At 31.2% G+C, this 13052-nt stretch overlaps 1 protein-coding gene across 1 annotated transcript; it reads left to right on the forward strand.

Annotated features, from left to right (window-relative positions):
• The first annotated feature begins 1181 nt into the window (after positions 1–1181).
• On the forward strand, positions 1182–12245 carry LOC139495240 (transcriptional regulator ATRX homolog). Its single transcript, XM_071283489.1, has 6 exons — positions 1182–2415; positions 5599–5925; positions 6474–6950; positions 7603–7664; positions 8131–8228; positions 10193–12245. Exons 1-6 carry the CDS (start codon positions 1884–1886, stop codon positions 10332–10334), a joined length of 1638 nt encoding a protein of 545 aa, XP_071139590.1. The 5' UTR covers positions 1182–1883; the 3' UTR covers positions 10335–12245.
• Positions 12246–13052: the final 807 nt, after the last annotated feature.

Below are 13052 nucleotides of genomic sequence, written 5' to 3' on the forward strand. Positions count from 1 at the left end.
CCACGATGTTACTGCCACAGACATAAGGTGTTAATATTTTTTGTACACCACTGTCCAGATCCGGATTTCGACAATAAATGTCTCTTCAGTGATGTTAGGGATCGAAGCGGTATTTAGAAGGCCATATAAACAGTACCCTCATTTTTAGATAGACTCTTAATATATATATCGGCGTTTTGCATTTGCGCCGATCTGCATTTCATTTGCGCCGATTTTTTCTTTCATTTGCGCCGATTTTTTTTTTCATTTGCGCCGATTTTTTTACAGGTAAATTACAGGTAAATTACAGGTAAACAGATATAAGAGGATATGGTATTAGTGTCAATGAGATAACTTTTCATCCCAGTCTTTGAAGATACAACTCCAGACTTTTCCTTTACCGTACTTGTAGATCTTCAGCATCGGTCTTTCGGTCAACTGCCACATGGTTATGTTCATTCTGTGTTTTGGTTTGACAATAGTCTCCCAATCAGAATCCGTTGTGACTCTGGCTTTACACGATTTAATGGTACATCGGTAAGATATGTTATTTTTCTGGACACTGACCCTCCGACATGTATGGCTGTCGAAGATTAAAGAATTGACTCATCGGGTCGTTACAATATGTCCATCGTGTTACAACGAATTTCCAGAACAATTAGAATCAAAATAAACTTAAAAATGGTTTACTTTCATAAATAGTCTTCCAATCAGCATGAATGGAAAATTGTCTCATTTGCATTCATACCACATATTCCTATATCTATTAAACATAAGTGAACAACGTTTATAATCAGATATACCAATAAACCTTCAAGTTATATATATATAGTACATGTAAAAGTATTAACTTATTTTTACCTGTAAATCCAATAAGAAATTATAAAATCGGCGCAAATGAAAAAATGAAATCGGCGCAAATGAAAGAATGGAAATTTTCAAAATCGGCGCAAATGTCATACGCCCATATATGTCATGTGAAGGCAACAGATTTTCAATGAACGAATTTTTTTTTATTGGGAGAGATGTTTTTGTAATAAAATCATTCACATATTTTCTTTATAATTATTGAATTTAGTCTATTTAAATACCACGGTAATCAAATCAAATGTGTCATATTTAAATTTTTTTAAATGAATAAGTGGGCGTGGCAAATTCTGTATCTATGAGCTCTTCTATTTAGAAGATAAAAAAGTACATTTAACATCAAATAGAGGCTCACTTCCGCCAACATTGTTTGGGCGGCCAAATCAAAATCTGAACTTATTTATGGCTGTAAATGTACAAAAAACACAATATATTACACAAAACCAACATGCTATCAAGGTCATAACCCTTTATATTCGAAAATGCAATTGAATTTCATATCGTAAATGCGATGCGATGACCAGAAATGGTGTAAAAAAGATAAACAAAATGTGTCCGTGATGGAGCATGAACAAAGGTGGGCAGGGCTAATTTACGTTACCTAGGTACTAAATACCTATTGTGTAAATAGTTGTAGGTAGATATCTTATCACGGCCATTGATTTCAACATGTTAGGACAAGTTTATAATCCTAGAATGTGTTTACATAGGTATAACTGAATACACAAAACAAGTTCCAAAGGACACATGTACACAAATGTATGGATAAAAGTGAACTTTAAGCTTTGGATGAAAATTAATCAGTTTGCATTGTTTGAATAACAATTATTCTTTGTACTTTTGACCTATTGGATTCATGGACATATCAAACTTACACAAAGAAGCAATTTATTGTGATTGGTTCCTGATTTTTGATTAATTCTTTGTACTGCTATCAGTTTCAATTTAATGAATTGATGAGCATTTCAAACTAAAACAAAGAAGAAATTTATTGCAATTTGAACCTGATTTTTACCAAGTTGTACATATCTTTATTAATGTTCAATCCACATTGCACTCCTGTTAAATTAGACAGCAGTGGGGAATCTGACGCAAGTCAGAGCCCAGAAGAGAAATGGATAACTAGACAAAGTGTATTGAATTATTTAATGTACAAAATGGCTGATAATTCTGATGCCGACTCGGATAACTGTGAAGAAGCTCAAGATGATAGTCATTTAATTGAAAAAATAAGACAATTGGAAAAAGAAAAGGAAAAGCTTGCGAAAAAAAATGCTGAAAGATTTCGTCTTGAAAAGCAGTACAAGGAGTTGAGTAAATCTGTCAAATCGTTAAAAGGTTCATCAACAACTAGTCTTAGTTCTGGATACATGTCAAGCAGTCCAAGTCCAGGATCGTTAGATAAAAATAGACTTGCAGAATCTAGTGGGTTGTCATCCATGTTGAACGAACAAAGAGAAAGATTGAAAAATTTGTCAAGTCGACGTTCTGCTGAAACTTCATCTTCAAGACGAGATGAAAGTGGGTGTGAAGATTCAGAATCAGATGAAGACAAAGATTCGAAAAATTGTAAGCTATGTTCATGGTTGTCCATGTATGCATGTACAATCAATGGATAAATTTTATCATTTTTAGGCCCAAAAAAAATAGTTGTCTGTTTAAGGTTACAACATCAAAATAAATAGGTCGGTATTTCCATTTTATTTTTTGCGCCATGATTGGATTATTTCCCTTTGTTATTGATTGGGGAAAAAAAGGCAGCCAAATGTTTATTTCATCACACGAGTCGCGAATTTCCTTAAAACAGCTATCATATTCATGATTTTGAACATTGGGATGTATCAGGCAACACTATCTTCACTTTTAACACGAGTTCAGTTTATTTTTCACTTTACGACAGAAATAAAATGGCTTAGGGTCGGCGCTCAAAATAGGGTCTGTCAGGTAACCGTAAACAGACATATTTTTTTTTTTGGCCTTATTACAAAAAGATATTACATTTTGATTTTGTATAAACATGATACATGTAAGTACTAATATAGGACAAAAGATACAAATCTACATGATTCACAGTCGCAAGATAAACTTTCATATCCACAACTTCAAGGCTTTATTTATATAATACCAAAAAATTATGTTAGATTATATTGGCTAATAAGGCCAACTAAAATCAATTAGTAGATTTTCATCCAGATTTTTGAAAAAACTGGGACGGGTGGGAGGATTTTATTTTAAAAATTTTATTTCATACGAAACCCTCTTGTGTCCAGTTCTTCATACCGCATGGCGTATAGGCAAGTGTAAAATAAGCTTATATCATGTACATATTTTTTTCAAACTCTTGAATAAATATCTCTGATTGGCAACCACTGTTATACATGTAATAACAGCTATAGAAACTGGCCTATATATAAACATCAAAAACGTAGAGAAACATGAAAAATTTGTAAGGGTTCCGCGGAACCCAGTGTCTCGCCTACTTTTGCTGTAAAACACAGGCTCAACAAAAATGAGGAAAAAAATCAATAAAAATATTCCTTTTGATACTATCTTTTGATTGTATAAAGAAGCTTTTGTCTATTAAAGTTTGTTAAAAATCCAGGATAGTTTATGAATCTAAAAAATGTTTTAAAAACTTTAACTGCAGACTGTATGTAATGTTAACTGGAAGAAAATCTAAGTCCATTTAAAAGTAAAATACGGGAAAAAAAATCGATTTATCTTTTTACAAAATTTACTTCTGGATACTGTCTTATGATCATAAACAAGCTTCTGTCCAAGTTTGGTACAAACCCAGGATAGTTTAAGAAAGTTATTAAAATTCTAAAAACTTTAACCACAGAGTGAATGTAATGTTTCCCAGCAGAAAAAATAAGTCCATTTAAAAGTAAAATACGGGGGGAAAATCGATTTATCTTTTTACAAAATTTACTTCTGGATACTGTCTTATGATCATAAACAAGCTTCTGTCCAAGTTTGGTACAAACCCAGGATAGTTTAAGAAAGTTATTAAAATTCTAAAAACTTTAACCACAGAGTGAATGTAATGTTTCCCCGCAGAAAAAACTAAGTCCATTTATAAGTAAAATACGGAAAAAATGGAATTTTATTTTTACAAAATTTACTTCTGGATACTATCTTATGATCATAAACAAGCTTCTGTCCAAGTTTGGTAGAAATCCAGTATAGTTTAAGAAAGTTATTAAAATTTCAAAAACTTTAACCACAGAGTGAAGAAATGTTTCCCCGCAGAAAAACTAAGTCCATTTAAAAGTAAAATACGGAAAAAATGGAATTTTATTTTTACAAAATTTACTTCTGGATACTATCTTATGATCATAAACAAGCTTCTGTCCATGTTGGGTAGAAATCCAGTATAGTTTAAGAAAGTCATTAAAATTTCAAAAACTTTAACCACAGAGTGAATATTTGTGGACGCCGACGACGACGGAATGTAGGATCGCTTAGTCTCGCTTTTTCGACTAAAGTAGAAGGCTCGACAAAAATCCTCTCTTCAGTTGGACTATACCTACACCAAATTCATTTTGCTTTCTAAGCGATGGTGTGTAGTCACCATAAAATTAACCAAAATGTATTGGTACGAATGTATGCAACACATGTATCATGTATTATGAGTACAGAATAAAATGAAAACTCAAACAGTGTTGAAAGTAATAGGTTTGGTGCTAAAGCAAGATGATATAAAACATGAACTTAATCAAAAGAAGTTGTACAGTTGTTTAATGAATATATTGAGGGTATTGGGACAGAGGGTGTTTGCTGTTTGTCAACAAAAAAACGACAGCGGCCATCTAAGGTAAATGTAAGGGCTTGCTATAAATTATAATAACATGCGTATGTTTGTAGACTTTCTTTTTAGCTCAATTATATACGGTCATAAATCTAACAAGTTCATGCTTATGTCAATTTCTTTAATCCAGTCATGTTTTTGTACCAATTTGTTCCACGACTCTTGCTCTTTGATGATATCATTCACAGTCCAATTTCCTGACACAAAGTAATTGTATAAATAAAAAAAAACGGTTTTCTACTCATTTGTGACACACCGCGATTTGCGTTCTTGGACATAGCGTTTTACTCGTAACCCGAATATTTCATGCCTTTCTCGTAATCAATCTCTATTCTCGGTAGATGATGATGTCATCATAGAGCAGCAGATTATATGCCGGCTTAATCATTTGAGAAATAACTTGTTCAGAAATACAAAACCAAAATTTGAAACAGGAAGTTTGAATGAAAAGAAATTACAAATGGTTACCGGAACAAAATCCGGAAATCGTAAATTTTTTTAAATAAAAAAAATTGGGGCGGGCGGGGATGAAAATCTATCAATTAATTTTAATTGGCCTAAGGGTTAATAATTTTTAAAGACTCAAAAGCAATTTAACATGCCTTGGTTTGTGGGCTTGTGATTTAGCACGAAGACTATAATTTACAGATTTGTCATAATTGCTTTAGACAAGCATTGTATTTAAATGAAAAAATGTCAAATATTTGGCATTCATAATATTATGCATACAGAGCCAATATGCAAATGTTCTTTAGTGTTGATTTAAAAATGAGGAAATGTGGTATGAATGCCAATGACACAACTAAATGAATTGCAAGTAAGCAATTATAAGCCACCTGCAGGCTTTATCAATGTGTAAAACCAATTATACCATACATCAGCTATAAAGACTTTTTATCACTGTTTCAATATATACAACAATTTACCATTATGTTTTCCAGTAGACAAAGTGATGAGTAAGGAACACAAGTCAAAGTTGCAATCAAATAGAGACACGCTAGTCGAGAACATGATTCCTGATGACATATTTAATGACCTCATAGCAAACAAAGTCTTGACCACTGCAGATGTCAGTCGTATAAAGGAGAAAAATACTAGAGAAGCCATGAATGAGGAATTATTAAACAATTTGGTTCGAAGGTCTGACAGAGCGTTTTATGAATTTGTGAGATCTTTACATAAAACTTTACAAGGCTATTTAGCTGACCTGTTAGAAGACATTCCAAAACCTCCGTCCAAAAAAAGACAAAAGCGGAAAAGAGTTCCAGGTACATTTGTAATAGAAGTACTTATAATTAAAATCAAAATAATATTTTTTAATGATTTAAAACATGTAAGAGGTTTGATTTTACATAAATTTGTACATCATTTGCACATAACGTATGATTCAAGTGTACACTGAACATGCTGAACTGTTCGAAAATGACTACTTCATTCTCATAAAAGCTTTATTTCCAATTCTATGGTCGGATTATAGGACAAGCAGAAAAAAACATACAAACAACATTTTAGACTATAGGAATCAATGAACAAAAAAGAATTAAAAACATAGACTACAAATACTAAATAGCAAGATGCTTTTTTTTGTACATTGAATATCTTCGTAATACAACAAATGATACATTTGTAGGTCTACACATTTCTCCTAGGCCTTTGGTTCTAAAGTTGTGTGAGCCCAGTGAAATCAAGGAAGAATATCAACAAATGCTACATTGTATGAAAATGATAAAGTAATACTGTAAATTCAAAATGCAAAATTACAATTTTCAAAAAAGCTGTTATTTATAAAATATGGATTAATTTTTTCTTTGAACAGGAGAATTAAGTATTAATGTAGACTGTGAAGACATGGCACCACTCCCCAACAAGAAAAAACCTCTCTGCTCATGTCAGGAAGTGGAGGAACAGATCCTAATCATGTCAAAGACAGCATACCTGGCCATCAGAAGAAGGGACACAACTCCAGCTGCTTTTGAACAATTTAAAAAAGAATTGTCACAAACTAACGAAATTTTAAGGGAATCTATGGAAGTTATGAATACTCTTAAAATGTTGTGTGAACATGGCCGTTCAATGCATGATATATCAAACGGAAGTATTAGATTTTCTTTACTTTGTAATTCCGTAGATGGTGCCAAAGACTTATGGGAAAAATATTCCCATGGACATTTGTTAAATAAATTTCAGCAGGGACTTGTTACTAAAAGTTTGCTCAAATCGTGTCAAGCAAAGTGGGTCAAGTTAAAGGTCAAAATAGCTGAAGACGAGTATCATCAATGTATTAGGGAATTAGGTAAGGAAAATAAGCGGTATACATTTATTTTAATTTTGTGTAATTCAATTCTCTGGGTAGCTGTCCTTAACAAGTTTAATATAGCAAATATACAAAATGTGCTTGGTTAAAAATCATATATGAAATCATTTCCATGTTAACAAATATTCTAGGATAATTAATAAGTTTATATATATGCTCATATACCATGTATACCAAAATGACTTTTTATAAATTTAAACATTTGATTTAATCTTGCCAGAAAATTCAGTGAGTCCACAGACATTTTCATAATTAAAGAGCACATGAGCATGTAGTACCGAATTTTGAACGCAACCTGCTGAAAGTTACAAATAAAATAAAAAAGATACTTACAAATATGAAATTAGAATCAAACTGAATATGTATGTGCATCCAAGTATATTTTCTTGGTTACCTTCATTTGGAATGCTTTAACCTTAACATTTGAAAACTCAATTTGCTTTTTGTACGTTAATGATTTGCTTCTAACTTTGACATACCTTGTAATTTGCAAGAAATGGCTTATTGATTGCTGAACGTTAATTAAGATATCAAATGATAGCTTTTATAATTGGACATTGTTTCATCTTCTTTTTCCCTTAATTAGAAACAATACTCCCACATTCATATTTTTGTCATTTTTTTTTCTCAGAAAATGGTAACCATGGAAACAATCAACAAAATGATAACAATTACAGAAGAACAAGACTGAGAGTAAGTTAAATTTATTCTTTAAATATAATAAGATGTGGTATATATTATTGCCATTGAATGAGACAACTTGCCAACATAGACCAAATGAAACAACTAGAGTTTTTTTGGACCTCAGTGGTCTTTTGGTCCAGTATATGTTCAAGCATTACTGGTCCACTGACCAGTCAGTATTTAAACAGTCTTTTACCTTATGACTTTAAAAAAAATCCTACATCTACACTGGTCATTTGGTCCAGTAATTGAGGAACTTTTATTGGACCAAAACATTGATTACTGGTCATGTGCGTACATTGCCACATGTCTGACTGACCTTGGGAATGACTGGAGGTTACCTTAGCCTAGACCTGTGGCAAAGTGTAAAGATTTTGACAGAAGGATGGACAAGAAAATCTTTATTTTAATAAAATTGCAATGCATTCATATGCTCTTGAATCAGTCTTTAGTTCATTTCCTTTTTCAATTTCAGAGTTTTTGTAGAAAGTCCTCAGAAGAGAATTGTATACCATTTTCATCACCATATTCCTGTATACAAGAAGATGAACCTAGGCGAGCTTTCAGAGAATTGTAAGAAAACTAATATGAAAAAGAGGATGTGGGTGTAAATTCAATGTTACTGCAATTCTCCATATTGCTTGATGCATAGATTTATCCTACAATACCTTAAAAGGCCTTTTTCCAAACATATTTGTGGTAGGGAACGGTATTTTTGCCATTGACTTCTGTTCAAAGTTCAAGGAGTTTACTTTATGTTTAAAGCTAATGCAGTTTTTGTTTGAATTTCCATTTAAAGTATAATCTTTGGACTGGCTTGTCAAATCAAACTAAGGCCTAAAAAAAAATCTGTGTTTCCAGTAACATCATTTTGAAAAATAGGTCGGAATTCTTTTTTTTTTTTTTTTTTTGACATTGTAAACGAAATCCAAAAAATTATCATGGTTTTCCCAAGTCCAAGTCCGTAATTAGTTTCAAATACCGGAAGTCGGGTCAGGGTCGGTTGATACCATTTTTTTTTTTTTTTTTGAAGATCCTATAAAAAAAAATTAGGGTCGGTCGGGTTATCGGAAACTCTGAGATTTTTTTTCTCGGCCTAACCTGGGGAACTGCATCATTAACAAATGTTATTACTTATATTAGGATATGACTAATGATAGTAAACATCATTAAACTGAACAAAAAATAGCAGCTTCATCAGTAATTGTTTCTGATTTTATGTAAAACTAGGTATAACGAGGAATAGAATCGTTACTAAAATCGACAATTAATTTTTACATCTGGTTAACCTAGATCAAATATAAACTGCATTAAACTACATCAAAGATATACTACATGCACATAAACTTTTTCTTAAAATCTAAGTTTAGATTTGCATCATTAAAAAATATGTTGTTTTCTATTTTATTTTTTTTACAATTTTTATTTTATATTTGTTTTGTATTTTGCCCATCTCTATTCATATACTGTATCTTTTTATAATCTTAAAATCCAATGTAAATATCACCATATTAAAAAAAATCTTAATTCATGTATAACACTTGATATTTTGTATTAATGTTATGTAAACCCTGCAGGGAAAGCGGTACTATTTATTCTGCCATAGGCGACAATACTAACATTTTCTAAATTTACCAGTTTTTATAATAAAAACCTGGATAAAACAGTTATGTGTGGTGTTAGTACTTTATTGCTCTATTTTAAAAATTGGAGCCAAATAGTATCATGACCAATTTCCAACAGAGCTTGTTTATGTTATGCATGCCCACCGTCATTTTACACCAAATTTATGAAATTTTGGAAGCCTCTTCGAATAATTCTCTAGAAAATATTTCAATAGGTTTTTAAATTTATATTGTAAATTTACACACTGCAGTTATTCATAGATAAATAAAAAAATATATTGTACAGTACCCTTACATCCGATCACAGCCCTCCTAAATTGACTTCCTTCACCTGTCTTGGGTACACAAAAGGTCAACCTAATGCTGGGAAAATGAAATAGTACCGTAAACCCTGCTGAAGTAAGGCACTTTTATGTAAGTGTTATTTACTGGTTTCCATGAAGAAAGGGAAGTAACTGGATTTTATAAAAGGTGATGTTCAACGGGAAGAATGTTAAATTTTTATGCCTCATTTATAATGCCCAATTTCTATGCCCCATTTATGGGCATTATGCTTTCTGGTCTCTTCATCTGTTCATTCATTCGTTTGTTTGTTCATCTGTCTGAAGTTTTTGGTCAAGGTAGTTTTTGATGAAGTTAATGTCCAATCAACTTGAAACTTAGTGAACATATTCATTATGATATGATCTTTCTAATTTTAATGCGAAATTAGTGTTTTGACCCTAATTTCACATTCCTTTAAACATATAAAATGATAGTGCGAGTGGGGTATCAAAGTACTATGGACACATCCTTTTTTAATCAATTCTGGATGGCACCTTATCCTTCCCACCTCTTCATATTAAGAATTCTATTTTCAGATATAAATTAAGAATTACAATCTCAATGTAATGGAATTTTTTTCTTTTTCAGACAAAGAAACTTATCACTGAGTGATCATGTGATACAACCAAAGAAACAGAGAATTGTAACCAATTGTGAAACAGTGACAGACTATCCTCAAAGGAACCTGCTGTATAACTTTAGATTGAGGTCAAATCAAAACCAGTTATGAACTGGGGGAATATGTTCTATTTATAAATCAGTTTTCATTGTTAGAATTGTTCAAAGTGCTTAGATTGGTTTAATATTGAAAATAATATATATTGTAGATCATAAATTTTTAAGTGCATTTGAAATAGCAATTGTTAATACAAATGGGATTAATCATATGATTCCAAGAAAAGCTGCATGTCAAAAATGCTACATGGGAATTTTTTTTTAAATAATATATGCAAAACTACATTTTTTTCTAATTTTACTTAAAATAAAAACATTGCAAATATTTCTAAATTTACTTTAAATGTATTTTGATAATACAGTGAACTTATTTGGGAAGTAAACTGATATATGTCAAGTAATGTTTTGATTTATATGAACTATGGATTCATTAGTATTCAAAGATTTTGTAGACATATGTATGGAGGCTTAGACTCAACCACATTATCAAGTATCAATGAAAACTAAATTTTATTTCAATCCACAAAAAAATTATACCCTAAAAAAGAATCAATGGTATAAAAATAGCACTTTAGTTCATATTGTTTTATCCAACTATTTATGCAATCAAGTTTTGTCAATCTTTATTTAATAACATCTCAATTATTTATCTGGATTTTCCTGTCTTTTAATTATGCCCCACCTAGGATAGTAGAGGGGCATTATGTTTTCTGGTCTGTGCCACCATTCGTCCGTTCGTTAGTCCCGCTTCAGGTTAAAGTTTTTGTTCAAGGTAGTTTTTGATGAAGTTGAAGTCCAATCAATTTGAAACTTAGTACACATGTTCCCTATGATATGATCTTTCTAATTTTAATGTCAAATTAAAGTATTGACCCCAATTTCATGGTCGACTGAACAAAGAAGAAGATATTTTGAAGCTCAGGTTAAAGTTTTTGGTCAAGGTAGTTTTTGATGAAGTTGAAGTCCAATCAACTTGAAACTTATTACACTTGTTAACTTTGATATGATCTTTCTAATTTTAATGCCAAATTAAAGAATTGACCCCAATTTCACGGTCCAGTGAACATGTAAAATGATAGTGGGAATGGGGCATCCGTGTACTATGGACACATTCTTGTTATATATAAGTTAGGAAATGGTAAGTTAATTGTATTTCTAAACTAAATGAATGTAGTTTCATAAAAAAAAACTAGTTTACCCCAGGTCTGCTTTTATTGGTTTTAGTTAAATGAAGAGATGATATTGAAATATATTATTACCTCTGTTTAGAGAAAAGCTTCAGATTTGGTCTTGAGTGTTAATAGATAAAGCAGATATAATTGTTATGATAACAGGGTTCTCGCTAAGGATTTTTGAAAGCGAGTCCAAGGACTCATCATTTTTAGCCATGATGAGTCCAACAGCAAGAAGAAAATATTTTATTGCAATATAATGTAAAGTTTAAATTTCCATTTCCTAGCAGAGCAATGAAATGACATTAAATTCAGATAACTTTTAAACTTTTGCTATAAAATGATGATATTTGTGTTTACCCATACAAAATATTTTAATGTTAATGCATCTGTGGACTCGACAGTTTTGAAAATGGTGTCCAGACAGACTTTGATGAGTCCAGGACTCATGGACTCGCCTTAGTGAGAACCCTGGATTAAATTGAGTGTTATTATATTTTGTCATATTTTTAACTTGAAGAGATTTTTGGTTTATTTACTACTGTTTACATTTTGTTCTTTTATGATTTTAGATTTTACTTTGAACTGTAACTATCCAAAACTTTTTGTTGGTAGAATTTAAAAGTGATTTTAAGATAAAACTAAAGAATCATGTGCATTTTTAAGAAATTACTTGAACAGTTGATTTCTTATTCCTTTCCTGACCTCTTTTCTTTTATCCTAATACTAGTTATATTTTAATTTTTATTCATTCATAATCTTGAATATTGAGACTTGAGAATAAAAATGTTAGATCTACTTCAAAATTACCTTCTTTAATTTTGAATGATGCACATAAGCACAAAAAAGAAAAAGAAAAATCACTATCCCTTCAAAATTGGAAATTGATAAAGAAGAAACGACATGTTATATTTTTATCTTACATGTGTACTTTCAATTTCAATTTGGTTCTAAATTTAGATTTAGTTTTCCCATAAACATTGCTGACGGAATAGAAGACACCTGTTTATTTTCTGCCCATGTAGAAAAAGTTGAAAATGGGATTTGAATGACATAGTATTTACTTATTCTAAGATAAATGTTAGAGTGATCTCTTTTTAGTTTCTGAGTAATTTTTGTGGGCCTAATCTGTTTTTTATTTGTTTGTTTTCCGTATTTGTTCTTCCGACTTGTTGCACCAGTGTTTTCGTTCAAAACTACAGCTTTTTAAAACGATATTGTTGAATCAATTCCGGTTATTCTTTTGATATCAATAGAAAAAGAATTGTCACATGTTTATTTGTTTATAATTGTGTTGTGCATGAGGCGTTTTTACTTTCTGTTATAAAAAATCTCAAAATGACTTCTCCTACGCGTCTAATATAAAAAAAGATTTCTAACTGGTGTTATTCAGATATTCTCTATGAGGTTTTAAAAAAGCACAGACATGCTTGTTGGATTCATGAAAGACCACACAAATTAAGTAGTTTCTCTTTCGTGTGTCTATTTTCCTATTAACTAGTGTCTATTAACTATAGGCAGACCTAGGTTAAGGGAAATAACCAGCCATTTTCATAAATATTTTCTAAGCTTCTTGGATACATAGATTATTTCCAATCTGT

The sequence above is a fragment of the Mytilus edulis genome, chromosome 11 (assembly GCF_963676685.1).
Source record: "Mytilus edulis chromosome 11, xbMytEdul2.2, whole genome shotgun sequence".
In the NCBI taxonomy this organism is placed as follows: domain Eukaryota; kingdom Metazoa; phylum Mollusca; class Bivalvia; order Mytilida; family Mytilidae; genus Mytilus; species Mytilus edulis.

What these genes read in the sequence shown, in the direction of transcription:
- LOC139495240 (XM_071283489.1), top strand. Translation starts at nt 1,884, where the DNA reads ATGTTCAATCCACATTGCACTCCTGTTAAATTAGACAGCAGTGGGGAA. An exon ending in AAAGCGGAAAAGAGTTCCAG is followed by an intron (nt 5,926 to 6,473) that starts GTACATTTGTAA and finishes TTCTTTGAACAG; the next exon opens with GAGAATTAAGTATTAATGTA. An exon ending in AGGCGAGCTTTCAGAGAATT is followed by an intron (nt 8,229 to 10,192) that starts GTAAGAAAACTA and finishes TTTCTTTTTCAG; the next exon opens with ACAAAGAAACTTATCACTGA.